The sequence below is a fragment of the Dacryopinax primogenitus genome (genome assembly GCF_000292625.1).
Source record: "Dacryopinax primogenitus strain DJM-731 SS1 chromosome Unknown DACRYscaffold_5, whole genome shotgun sequence".
NCBI lineage: Eukaryota > Fungi > Basidiomycota > Dacrymycetes > Dacrymycetales > Dacrymycetaceae > Dacryopinax > Dacryopinax primogenitus.
In genome coordinates, this window is record NW_024467202.1 from 216845 (window position 1) to 229276 (window position 12432).

At 51.4% G+C, this 12432-nt stretch overlaps 5 protein-coding genes across 5 annotated transcripts; 3 read left to right on the forward strand and 2 right to left on the reverse strand.

Annotated features, from left to right (window-relative positions):
* The first annotated feature begins 154 nt into the window (after positions 1–154).
* Positions 155–1062, forward strand: DACRYDRAFT_21070 (UBC-like protein). The gene is made up of 5 exons (XM_040772217.1): positions 155–192; positions 257–396; positions 451–573; positions 626–705; positions 756–1062. Exons 1-5 carry the CDS (start codon positions 183–185, stop codon positions 814–816), a joined length of 414 nt encoding a protein of 137 aa, XP_040630395.1. The 5' UTR covers positions 155–182; the 3' UTR covers positions 817–1062.
* A 649-nt stretch (positions 1063–1711) lies between these two features.
* Positions 1712–2149, forward strand: DACRYDRAFT_49264 (ribosomal protein L35Ae; the record flags this gene model as incomplete). Its single annotated transcript, XM_040774889.1, has 3 exons — positions 1712–1864; positions 1915–1979; positions 2032–2149. 3 exons carry the CDS (start codon positions 1712–1714, stop codon positions 2147–2149), a joined length of 336 nt encoding a protein of 111 aa, XP_040630396.1.
* Positions 2150–2852: 703 nt separating this feature from the next.
* On the reverse strand, positions 2853–3290 carry DACRYDRAFT_29876 (uncharacterized protein; the record flags this gene model as incomplete). Its single annotated transcript, XM_040774327.1, has 1 exon — positions 2853–3290. A coding segment is annotated over one exon (438 nt), but the record flags the coding sequence as incomplete, so codon positions are not given.
* A 741-nt stretch (positions 3291–4031) lies between these two features.
* DACRYDRAFT_77124 (DNA polymerase alpha catalytic subunit) lies at positions 4032–8967 on the forward strand. The gene is given in 14 exon segments (XM_040776250.1): positions 4032–4237; positions 4269–4518; positions 4657–5227; positions 5266–5451; positions 5508–5656; positions 5708–5927; positions 5945–6575; positions 6626–6953; positions 7004–7318; positions 7368–7642; positions 7695–8047; positions 8095–8369; positions 8422–8746; positions 8795–8967. 14 exon segments carry the CDS (start codon positions 4152–4154, stop codon positions 8926–8928), a joined length of 4098 nt encoding a protein of 1365 aa, XP_040630398.1. The 5' UTR covers positions 4032–4151; the 3' UTR covers positions 8929–8967.
* A 2-nt stretch (positions 8968–8969) lies between these two features.
* On the reverse strand, positions 8970–11552 carry DACRYDRAFT_99149 (Clavaminate synthase-like protein; the record flags this gene model as incomplete). The annotated part of the gene is made up of 4 exons (XM_040777569.1): positions 8970–9781; positions 10390–10423; positions 10476–11114; positions 11166–11552. 4 exons carry the CDS (start codon positions 11550–11552, stop codon positions 9036–9038), a joined length of 1806 nt encoding a protein of 601 aa, XP_040630399.1. The 3' UTR covers positions 8970–9035.
* Between the last annotated feature and the right edge of the window lie 880 nt (positions 11553–12432).

Here is a 12432-nt window from a genome sequence, read left to right on the forward strand (position 1 = left end):
AACCGTCTTCGGGAAGGCGACGGTCAAAGGATGGTCGACAGAGTGGATCTGCTGTGCTTCTGACTGCGTCTATTGCTCCCGTTTCTCCGGTCGGCCCTTCCATTCCATCATCATCATCGCCACCTCATCTGGCTGTCCGTTGCATCTCACTCCTGTAACCAACTTGATCTTGTAGATTTGTCATGGCTGTTGGTGTGTTGTGCATTCGATGTCCGCCATATGCCTATCTAATGGCCTATTCTTTCTCGCACCGCAGTTCCACGCAATTTTCGTCTGCTTGAAGAGCTCGAGAAGGGCGAGAAGGGTATCGGTGATGGCTCATGCTCTTATGGTCTCGAGGATGGCGACGACATCACCATGTCGAACTGGAACGGGACCATCATCGGGCCCGGTCATGTATGCCTATGTGTTATATTCACTTAGTTCCTGATGTATTGACCGCCTTCCCAGACTGTTCATGAGAACAGGATCTACAGTCTGAAGATTCACTGTGACGACTCATACCCCGACTCACCTCCACGCATCTCTTTCCTCTCCCGCGTGAACCTTCCTTTCGTTGCTGCAAACGGTCAAGTATGACGGACACCCTTCTGTGTTCCTCGTGCTGAGGCTGACTATCTTTTAGGTCGAGGCTGGGAAGATCGGTGTGCTCGCCCACTGGAGGCGCAATTATACCATAGAGACTGTGCTTGTCGAGATGCGGAAGTGCGTACCTACTGTCCGCTTTGTGGGAAATTTGTTGATGCGTCCCGCAGGGAGATGGCCTCTCCTACCAACAGGAAGCTGCCTCAACCACCCGAGGGCTCTGTCTATTAGAAGTCTTGCCGAATCGCTCTCACAGTCTGTTACCCATATGACACCTTCACTACTCGCTCGTCATATCAGTTGTTTCACGAATGCTCAACGCTTGCTCTGATCATACTCCCAACCACATTTCTCGTTCCATCTCACATGTCTCACAATGGCCCTCCTGAACGACCTGGTCTCGCTATCCATCAATATGATTGCTGACGTTCACAACCCCTTTCTTCTTTTGCCGATGTATGACCAATGATGAAATCGCGTTTTAGTCAACAGGATGCCCTAACAAGGGAGGCACGTGGTCCACATTATCGATAATCGATGCAACGTGTTTGCTCGACAGCCGCGAGATCAATGTCGTATGAGAACGCATATGTACCTTAGCACTAGGTCGGGAGCCGTAACTGATACCCCATCCCCTACTAAGGGCCAGAAAAACTAATGATATTTAAGGATGTTGCAGCGACGGGTTTCGCATTCGAGTCTACTCGCCTCCCATATTATGCAGCGAGACTTATTGTTGTTCTCTAACCCTGTCCACAGACAATACCTGTTCCACAATATCGCAAAGTCTAATGATGATCATTTCGTTACCTCGGAAAAACTAGCGGAGGAATTCATTTCCGCTGGTCTTTGGCACAGCCCCTTGAAATTGGCTCCGGATTGGGTAGGCTTCTCGTTGTCCAAAAAGTCTACCATACCAACACGACAGCCGACACTCACTCGCCCACCGATCGACACGATGGTTTCCACAAGGTGAGCACGCTCTCATGTGTCTCTGGGATGCCTAGACAAACAGTGGTGGGGTATATTGTGAGAAGGGACCGATGGATAGGGTGGATGGAAGAGGACGAGAGTGGATGCAGTTGAGGGAGGCGCTGTCTAGGCACCCCAGACGCCGACCTCGACAATGAATATCAGGCTGATTCATTTGCGTAGACTATACAGTAAGGGCCGTGTCCTCGGGCACAAGCGCGCAAAGCGCAACTCCCGGCCCAATACCTCCCTACTTCAGATCGAGGGTGTCACCAACAAGGAGGATGCTCAGTTCTACCTTGGCAAGGTGCGTCTCTTATACTGGAACTGCTGCCTACGTACTGATGTTCCTTCCAGCGTGTTGCCTACGTCTACAAGGCACAAAAGGAGGTCCGTGGGTCCAAGATTCGCATCATTTGGGGGTACGTGAAATTCGTTTAGGAAATCGTTCTCGTATCCTTACCATTATATTAGGCGTGTAACTCGTCCGCACGGCAACTCCGGTGTTGTCAAGGGCAAGTTCCGCTCCAATCTCCCCCCCAAGGCATTTGGTGCATCTGTTAGGATTATGTTGTACCCATCAAACATCTGAGAGCGCCCATTCAGGAGGGAGCGGCAGCTGCGGGGTATCGGGTCATGACATCTATGGCATTGGGAATGCCGTCCCATTCATGTAGCACATGCATTATGCATCATGGTGATAACATGAGTACTTGCACATCCACCTTATTCGCGCCGAATCTTCCCTGGTCCCCCGTTCTGAGAGGCAGTCTACAGTGTCATTGTTGCACACAGTGTCCGATACCCATGCACTTGTCCTTTTGCCATCTGGGTGAAACGGCTGCATAGCAAATCCATCAAAATGGAGCCGACATCTTCCAATCAACCTTCTCTAGTGCGTCTCGAAATTCTTTGTCGACCTCTGTTTTCAGTCGAAGAAAATCCTGTGCGTCCCAAGCCGGACTGACTTGCATCGGGTCACAAGGACACCCCGGAGCGACCCAGTGGAAGTGGGCCAAATACGAATTGGAGAAGGATTGTTCTGTGCACGGCAGTTGTTCAACGTCCCGTCGTACGGACTGCTCCCAGGCAGTGACCCAATTGAAGAGATCATTGCACTTTTGGCAGATGGGTATTCCATATTCTTGCCACATGTCCTTGCTGTCAAAAGTGATGTACACAACGGTATACATTTCCTTGCTGACCTCCTGCCGATGTTTGAGGAGAAGGGAAAGGCTTCTTCCCGACAAATCGTCCCCACTGCTGCCATCACAATTAAATAGGTCCTCCAAGGGGAGCTTGAGGCTGCTCTCGTATACCACGCGTGCCTCCTCCTTGAAACCAAGAGTGCTTGCAATGCCGTAGACGCCAATCGGGTCATATCGTAAAAAGTCTTGATGAAGCAGATGTGGGCGGAGACCAGAGAGGACCGGTTGCATGTCATATTTGTGGGCCGCTCGAAGAGCGCCTTTGAGAAGTGCAAGGGACGGACGAGACGGTCGTTTGATAGGATAGATATACGCCAGTATCAGAGCGATGACTTCTGCTATTTCGACCAGGGATACAGACGGAAGAGTCGACTCGGTTTCACCTTGAGGATTTGAGGGAAGTAGAAATGTACTTTCGAATGCGGTTGATGCTATGGCGAGGAACATTTTGTGCACACGGAAGTCAACACCATCCGACGATTTGAGAACCACGTCTACTGTGTCCTCAAGCAAGGGGGGAGCAGAAATAATGACGAGGGCATCGCAAACTCTCTGTGCACTGTCAGAAGATAATCATCTGAGATTAGCTTCATCATACCCAACGAGGTTCGAATAGTCGTGCACAGATCGACAACTGCACCACCTCTCCCCCCCTTGTCCGCACTTAGGGTCCGCCGCTCGCGAAAACGGCGAAGTCGAACTCGAGAACCCTAACATCGAAAATAATAATCATTCGGAGATGATTTCCCCTCGAACAAGTTGGGAATGAAATCGACTCTTAACATCAACATAGCATTTACATATTTGAAATAAATCACAATGCCAGAAAATATTATTTTTTGGTCCCAAGGACGCCAGCGTGATGTGGTTGTGCAGTGGCTGTGCCTCCGTCGGAGCCGTGAATTCTCCGTTTGGCCCAATGGGAGGCCTGCAAAAGTGCGGACAAGGGGGGGGAGCCGTGGCACAGATCAGATCGACGGTCAACTGAGGACACTCGCACGTGTTTTATACCGGAGCCGAACGGCCCGGAGTAATGTAACGCGACGCGCCTCAGTGTCACGACGCGTCTTTGTGCTCGTTCTATCCTCCTCACACTTTTGGAGTGCTCTTGGAAACAATGTCTTCTCGGGCGAAAACAACAGATCGGCTAGCAGAGTTAAAGGCTGCTCGTCAAGGATTGGCACGCTCAAAACAATATCGAGTATGTTGGTCATTGTTGCTTGACCGGCCCTTATTTAACGCGTTACATAGGAAGCAGAGGCGGGTGATGACGGCAACCTCTACGATGAACTCGACGAGGAGCAGTACAAAGCCGTTGTAAAAGGTCGACTCCAGAGAGATGATTTCATTGAGGATGATGATGGGGGTGGATACGCTGACAACGGGATGGATGATTGGGAGCGGGATGGCGATGGTCACGAAGAAGATTCGGAAGAGGACTATGGCGAGTTCCGGCAATCATGCGCATTTAGGTTTTGGTTAACATATGTGAGCAGACCTCAGACACAAAGACAAGGCCAAGAAGAAGAAAGAAAAGAAAGAGATGCGGCCTCGCCCAGATGTGGATGCGACGCCCGACATCAGCGCGTACCGCCCAGTGATCAACGCAGAAAAGGAGTCTGACTTCATGGCATCCCTGATGAAATCAATGGAGACGACTCCAGCTAGCGCCTCACGAGGTCGTCCTCAGAAGAGGAAGTCTGCAGCTCACGCAGCTCCAACAAATTTCACTGCTCATCGACGACCGCCTCATGTCATCGCATCCTCTTCTGACCCAATCGACCCTTACAGCGATATCCCCAGCCGTAGTACTGGGGCCATCAATCGACGGGCCACCCATCCGTCAAGCGACAATGCTGCGGATTCCTGGGGCAATGATTTCACAAGCGAGCTGGAGAATTTCGGCAGTCCCGCCAAGAAAGCCCGGCTTCAACAAGCCGCCGTCACGAGCAAGCTACACGATCTGACTATGCCTGACGACGACTCCTTTTACGACAATTTCTACCAGGATGACATGCTGGTAGATGAAGCACCTGCGATTGTCAAGCAGGAACATAAAGGTAAGTCTGTTTCTCCTAAGTTGCCTATTGCTGAGGCCGCTTCAGAGTCCCGCATCTCCCCTTTGAAACCAGCAGACAACCTGCCTCGACCATTGAAAAAGGAGCCGGCTTTCCCCTCCTGGCTATCGGTGCAGGATAAACTCAACGTGAAATCAGAATCCGACGACACTATCGGGTCAACAGCCATGAGCGGATCTGCAGGCAGCAAAGTATCTGCTTTGGAAGACGATGGATCTCTGCGCTTCTTTTGGTTGGATTATCTCGAGAACGACGGAAAAGTATATTTTGTCGGAAAGGTTGTGGACAAGGTCACCGGCAAATGGGTCAGCTGCTGCGTTGCGATCGAGAATATTGAACGGAACATCTTTGTGCTCAAGCGGCACAGAAAAATGGGTATGCGCAGTTATTCATTGTCCCGAAATATGCTGAAGCATGAACAGAAGATGGTGCCGAGACCGATGAGATTCCCACAAACGCAGAAGTGTTTCAGGACTTCGATCACGTCCGACGCAAAGCAGGCATCCAGAAATGGAGAGCCAAGTTTGTGAAACGCCGCTATGCCTTTGGTGAAACAGACGTCCCTACTGAGGAAACCGAATGGATGAAGGTGGTCTATGGCTTTGGCGGTATGTACAAATATTCGTCTCTGTTCTCTCCCATACCCGATACCAACACATTCCAGAACCTCAACTACCCAATGATATTTCTGGTCCCTCTTTCAGTCGCGTCTTTGGAACGAGTACCAGCGCATTCGAGCTCCTCGTACTCAAACGCAAGATAATGGGGCCCTGTTGGTTACAAATTAAGGAGCCGACAGTCAGCGACACAGGAGTAAGTTGCTCTATGACGACTCCGCCTCGGTGACTGAGGCTCGCCATTTAGATCTCATGGTGCAAGCTAGAAGTCGTCGTATCAAACCCGAAGGATGTCAACCTGTTCTCTGACACGGACGCCTCTGCACCCAGAGACGTTCCACCCTTGACCATGATGAGCATCAGTTTACGAACCATCGTGAATCACAAGGAAAACAAGCGTGAGATTGTTTGCGCATCCCTAAGGACATGGGAGAATGGCAGGTTCCTCCGATGCGGGCAGATCGTTTGTACTGACATGAAGCAGTGAATATTGATGATAACGCGCCGCCGGAGCAAGTTCCATCCTCGCTCCACACCATTGTCCGTCCCTTGGACCGATTTCCAGCCGGGTTCGAGAACAAAGCTCGCACTGAGAAGTCCAAGATCATGACAATGAAGAATGAGCGTATGCTTCTTGGAAATCTTCTCGCCACCATCCATCGATACGATCCTGACATCGTTGTTGGGCATGATTTCTTGGGAGTTTCATTAGATATTCTTCTCCATCGTCTGCGGGAGCTGAAGACGGAGCACTTCTCACGCATTGGGCGGTTCCGACGCGCGAAGTGGCCTAACATCTCTCGTCAAGGCATGAACATCAAATTCCTCAATGGGCGTCTCTTGTGCGATCTTGCCAGTGATGGCGCGAAGAGCATGATTACCTCTACAACATGGTCTCTCACAGAGATGTGTCAAGGACAGCTCAAAATACAAAGGGAAGACATCGATCCTGACGACACAGCATCGTACCTGGATAGTACGGTCAATACACCTGACCGACTTCTGCATTTTGTACGCCACTGCGAGATGGACACCTTTTTCCAAATGGCAATAGCAGCAAGGGTACAAATCTTACCTTTGACACGCCAGCTCACAAATCTAGCTGGAAACTCATGGTAAGCATCCGTCCTATGGGACCTGAGCATTGTACCTGACGTATTTTCAGGAATAAAACTCTCAACGGTGGCCGAGCAGAGAGGAACGAGTACATTCTTCTTCACGAATTCCACCGTCTCAAATACATCGTTCCCGATAAGATGTGGGGGAAGAAAACTGCAAATGCTGCTGCAAAAGCAGAGACAGAAGAGCTGGAAGGGGGTGTGCCGGCGGCTGGCAAGAAGAAGGATAAGTACAAAGGTGGTCTCGTCTTCGAACCGAAGCGTGGATTGTGGGATAAATACATCCTGGTTATGGACTTCAACAGTCTGTACCCGAGCATCATCCAGGAGTACAACATCGACTTCACCACCATTGAGCAACCTGAACAAGTGGAGGTCAGCAGTTGATTGATTGAATTGTATGTCGTGGTTAATGTTCTCAGCAGGGTGAAGAAGAGAAAATTCCTGACACTCCAGCCACCGATATCGCACAAGGAGTACTTCCCCGTCTCATTGCCACCTTAGTCAACAGACGGAGACAAGTGAAGAATCTGATGAAGGACAAATCTGCTTCGAAGGCAAAACTCCAACAATATGATATTCGGCAAAAAGCCCTGAAGTTGACCGCGAATTCGATGTACGGTTGCCTCGGCTTCGAGTACTCTCGCTTCTATGCTCGACCCCTGGCTGCTTTAACCACTTTCAAGGGTCGTGAGATCCTGACGCATACTCGAGAACTTGCGGAAAGTTTACAATTAGATGTGAGAACCGCTCCATCCGCGTGAGTTAAGCAGTCTGATTCTCCGGCAGGTCGTCTATGGTGATACCGACTCCGTATTTGTCAACTCGAATGTGTCTGACCTGGAGGAAGCCAAGAAGATCGCGAATGACTTCAAGAAACACGTCAATGAACGATACAAACTCTTGGAGATAGACCTCGATGGTGTTTTCCAGCGTTTACTTCTCCTACAGAAGAAGAAATATGCCGCTTTGAAGGTTGAGGAGGACGGCACAACATCGACCGAAGTGAAAGGTCTTGACATGAAGCGCCGTGAATATTGTGCCCTTTCCAAAACAGTCTCTCAGTGAGCACAGTTGTTATACATGCGGTACTTTCCCGTCTCACCCTTCGCCCAGGGCTGTCCTAGAATTCATCCTTTCTGGAGAGGCCACAGAAATTGTGGTCGAGCGCATTCACGAGTATCTCACGAAGATCGGCGAAGATGTCAAGGCTGGCAAAATCGACATGGACGAGTTCATTATTTTCAAACGCCTTGGGAAGAATCCAGAAGATTATCCTGATGCAAAGAGCCAACCTCATGTGCAGGTAGCCCTCCGTATGAAAGCGCGTGGGAACAGCGCTCGTGGTGGGGATGTTATCCCTTACATTTTCTGCCTCGGCGACGATGGACAGACCTCCCGGACGGCTCAAGCCGATCATGCCCATCATCCTGATGAGTTAAGGAAGGTTAACAGCGGGTTACATATTGGTAAGCGATCTTGGGACGGTGAAGATCATTGATGTTCATGTCTGTAGACTACCTTCACTACCTGTCGCAGCAGATTCTGCCACCCATCGAGCGTCTCTGCGAGCCCATCGAAGGGACCGATCGTGCAAGATTGGCAGAATGCCTGGGACTGGACCCTTCGCGATATAGCAGCAGTCTGAGTAACCAGACGGATGAGCCGCTGTTCGGTACTCTGGATTCCCAAATACCTGACAAGGAGCGCTTCAAGGATGTTGATGCATTGCTCATCCGATGCCGCAAGTGCGAGGCTTCCTTTATGTTTGGCTCCATGGCGGAGAAGAATGTATGCTGTTCACACGCTTGTCTTCTAATCAGAATACTCATCTCATTGATAGGATTGCATCCTTCACGTGGATGGGCCTAAATGCCCCGCCTGTTCCGCACCGATCCAGTCAGCAAGCCTCCAGGTACAGCTCGACAGAGCCATTCGCGACCACATTAGCAAGTACTATGACGGTTGGATGATCTGCGATGATCCGACTTGTGGGAACCGAACCAGGAGCATGGGCGTGTACGGGAGAAGGTGCATGCGGCCAGGCTGTCGCGGCAACATGGCTTTCGAATATACCGACCTCATGTTATACCACCAGATTTTGTTCTACAGTTCACTGCTGGATGGGAAGAAGGCGGAGGCGAAGTGCAAGAACACTTCCCGGCTTGGTAGGTCATGTCCTCCCTCTTTTCCAACTCGACATTGACCTGTTCCAGATGAGGTCAAGGCGTTGCTAACCTCTAACCACCAGTTACTAGATGAGATGGTGGGCATCGTACACAAGCATCTCGAGAAATGCGGAAGGCAGTGGGTCGACCTCGGCAACCTGTTCAGTTATGTTAAAATATAAAAGGCTGATTTTTCGATCATTTTACATTGTATAACTACCCACCATCAGCCTATGTGCCTCATGCATGGATAGGCTTTGTTTCGCCATTAACCGATCCATTTACTAGGTCAAGCCTTCGCTCGCTCTCGCGGGACGGGCGGCGGCAGCTTCAAGTCTCCCTCCACAATGTCCTCCGCAATAGTCTTGAACACCCTCTCGTGATAGAGCAGTGGCAACGTGCCAGGCGTGTTCTCCAGCTCAACCCTTATCACCTGGGCGATGAATATCTCGCTCGTGGTCTCCTCCGAGTCATATGTCATTCCCTGAGGAACGTTTATACCCATCCTCTTCAACCCATCCCGATCAAGCCCAAAGCCCGTGAGGGGTGCGCAGCTGACAGCGCCCAGACTGTCAGGGAACAAAGGGATCCCTTCCTCTGTCAGGTCGTGGTTGTGCATCTCCCATGGATTTGGCCACAGATCGGGCCGCGAGAAATGTCGTCCTATAGCGGCTTGAGAAGCAGACAGGATGTTGACTACCACACTGGGACAGGGGTAGATGCCGGAGGTGAGTGCGTGCTGGATTGCTTGCGCTGCTCGAGAAGGGAGGTGGAGGGAGAACGCCACGAGCGGGAGGGGGGAGAGGGAGATAGAGGTAAAGGAGGAGAGGGTAGCGCCATGATAATATTCTTCGAGGTTGGCGGCGGGTGTTTGAGAGGAAGTAGGAGTAGAAGAAGATGGTGCATGGCGGCTGGTTAGGATCGCCACGGGCTGAGCGGTGCGGCGGAAGAGAGAGCGCATAGCTGAGTTCACCTCAGGTTCAGCGCTTTTCCTGCGTACTGGCTCTGTTGCCAATTCAGACCTCGGTGCGGGTGCTGGTTGAGCAGAGAATGTCCGACATCGGAGCAGACGCGAAAAGTTGCTGCGAGGTGGACACGCAACGGCGCGTGCGTAGGTTGAGCCGATCATAAGGACATGAGATATTGTGAGCTGCCTTCAAGTAAGTCTTTAACAAAAATTAGAGTTGAGAATTTGACCAGCCTAAGATGAATTGAAAAGGAGGGGAAGGAGGCGACGGACAATGCAGAGACCGGCGTTTTTTTTTTCAGTCCAGGAGAACGGCGGCAGGGCGACCGCCGTCTTCTCTTGGCCAATCACGGGCGCTCATCCCTGACGTCCCTTGGCAGGGTACAAGTCCAACGCCAATTCACGTTACTTTGTTTCACGGCTTTTACTTTTACAATTCTCTATCATTGGCCGTCCATGCCAGCGTAAATTCATAGGGATGGATCAACATTATGCTCACTCGATGAACAGCATATAGAGGAAGAGGACGTGACGAGCCACTTTGCTGAAACCAATGGTGACTCGGTACGTAATGAAATGATACACCATTTCATAGACTTTACATACGAAAATACGCATACTGATACATCGACCAACCTCCAACGCGTGACTCAATCTCCTCGACCCATTTCTGTACCACGACTCTTCGCCCAATTCTCGGGCTTCCAGTTCTAGAGAAGCTTGTCAGCAAACGAAATCTCGATTTCAGAACGTCGAACTCACGTCGTTCTTCTTGTTGAGATGCGCTCTCCTCAAGAACCACTGCTTGGCCGTGAACTCTTCTTGTGGTTCCTCCGATATTGGCTGATTATCGATCAATCCTCCTTTGATCTGCTTCAACACTACCGCGTTCTCCGGCCTGCTAAAGTAGACCAAAGAATATCGGACGAGGCTTGCCTGGTTCCCAGGGGGGCTCATCACGCGATGGATATTCGACCGCAGCAACCCCGCTGTGAACTTGACCAGCGCATCGCCGAGGTTCACAATCGCGCACCCGGGCACAGGACGCACATACACCCACTCCTTGCTCGCTCCCGGGAGGACGACCTGCAGCCCGCCGAGCCAATTAAATAGGACCGTCAAGCTTCCAAAGTCCGTGTGCGGTCCTGCACTCAGCGAGGGCTCACCAGGTGCCGGAGGAGCCTTGAGCATGCGCACGTGGTCGCCTGACTCTTCGTACAGCCTGTGCATGTTCGGGAGCGTCCCTGGGGCCAGCTCGAGCTGGTCGTTCAGGTGGGTCAGCATCACTTGCACGATATCGAAGGCATTGGTGGCGAAGGACTTGAGGAGTGGCATGTTGTTCCTAATGAGCTCGGGGACGGGAAGCGGAGCCGTATTTCCGACGATATCATCTTTTTTCACCTGCACAATATCCGCATCAGTCCTCCGTCACCTTATTCGCTCGGCACTCACAGTCAGCTGCTCGTTCCGATCAGTCTTGCCTGTCTTATCAACAGCAAGTGTTCCGAGCGCTTTCCATCCGAAGAAGCCGTCGCTGCCGGGGACGGTCTCCCGATCCGAGATGCGCTTCTCTTCAAGTGGCAGGTCAAAGTACTGCTTCTGCAGTTCCAGCAGTGCCTCGGCATCATGGAGCAATTGTCTCCCGTTGTCACATCCACGCAGATCGAGGTAGAAGAAACCAAGCCCCTTGCCAATTTTGAAGAACTCTGCAACTTCCTGTGGGTCGTTGGCCTGTAGCTTGGCCAAAGAGAGCGTCACGAGAGGTGCAGTGGGGATATTGTCGGGGAACGGTGGTAGCCCCTGGAATGAGGCCAAAGGTTCAGCAGCGACGTCTCCCATGATGCGGCTTGGCAACCGTGTGCGGGGTCAGGCGGTTCAGGGGCGCACATTGCGGCAGAACTGATATATAAACCAACATCATCCATGGTATTATTCAGGTCGGCCGAAGCAATCGCCATTTTGCGTACCCTTGGAGCAATGTATCTCAAATGGTCGATCCACAATGTGGAGAAATGCAACGAATTCCGATCGTGACTGGCTGATTTCCTCCACAATTTCTATTTTGGGTGTTTCTACTTGAAAATAGAGCACGCATTCAGCATGGTGCATTCTCATGTGCGAGGAAGACGACACGGAACAAGGAGAAGCATCGATGCATGGTGCCTCGTGAACTGATGCAAAAGGCTAACACGGCCCGCGCGTAACCGCGTGTCACATTTAGACTTTGGCCGCAATCAAAAGAAGCATATCGAGTCCAGTGAATACATGGCGCATGATTGAGGATGCAACAGAAGAGCTTTGAGGCGGACCGCTATCGCCCGCCACGTCACTTAACTTCGATTGGGAGTAAGTTCTTGGTGGAGGCATCTCTTTGTTCACCGATGCGCCGCCGCCCTCCACTCACTAGACTGAATTGAAAGTCGGTAATCGTGGAATGCAGGGACCCTGTTACCCCGCCCCCGCATGGGACCATCAACGGCGGGGCCCCGCGTTCTTCGTCCGGGGCAGGTGCAAATGCGCCAGATCTCCTTGGATCCGGCATAAAAGGCAGGGAATGGTTCGGCTAGAAGATCAGCGAGTCCGCTTGTGATTCGCTGTCCTCTTCCCTCCCTCCGGCCTTTCTCCTCTTAGCACGATGTCTCACAGTGACTCGGAGAAAGACATTCCCGTACACCAAGAGGTTGTGGACCTCGAGAAGAGGCCTGCTCACGGCCATCAT

Coding starts and splice junctions, on each gene's coding strand:
- DACRYDRAFT_21070 (XM_040772217.1), top strand. Junction 397..450: donor CCATCATCGGGCCCGGTCAT/GTATGCCTATGT, acceptor CCGCCTTCCCAG/ACTGTTCATGAGAACAGGAT. Junction 574..625: donor TCGTTGCTGCAAACGGTCAA/GTATGACGGACA, acceptor ACTATCTTTTAG/GTCGAGGCTGGGAAGATCGG.
- DACRYDRAFT_77124 (XM_040776250.1), top strand. CDS start 4,152: ATGGATGATTGGGAGCGGGATGGCGATGGTCACGAAGAAGATTCGGAA. Junction 4,519..4,656: donor CTCATCGACGACCGCCTCAT/GTCATCGCATCC, acceptor TTCACAAGCGAG/CTGGAGAATTTCGGCAGTCC. Junction 8,370..8,421: donor GCTCCATGGCGGAGAAGAAT/GTATGCTGTTCA, acceptor TCTCATTGATAG/GATTGCATCCTTCACGTGGA.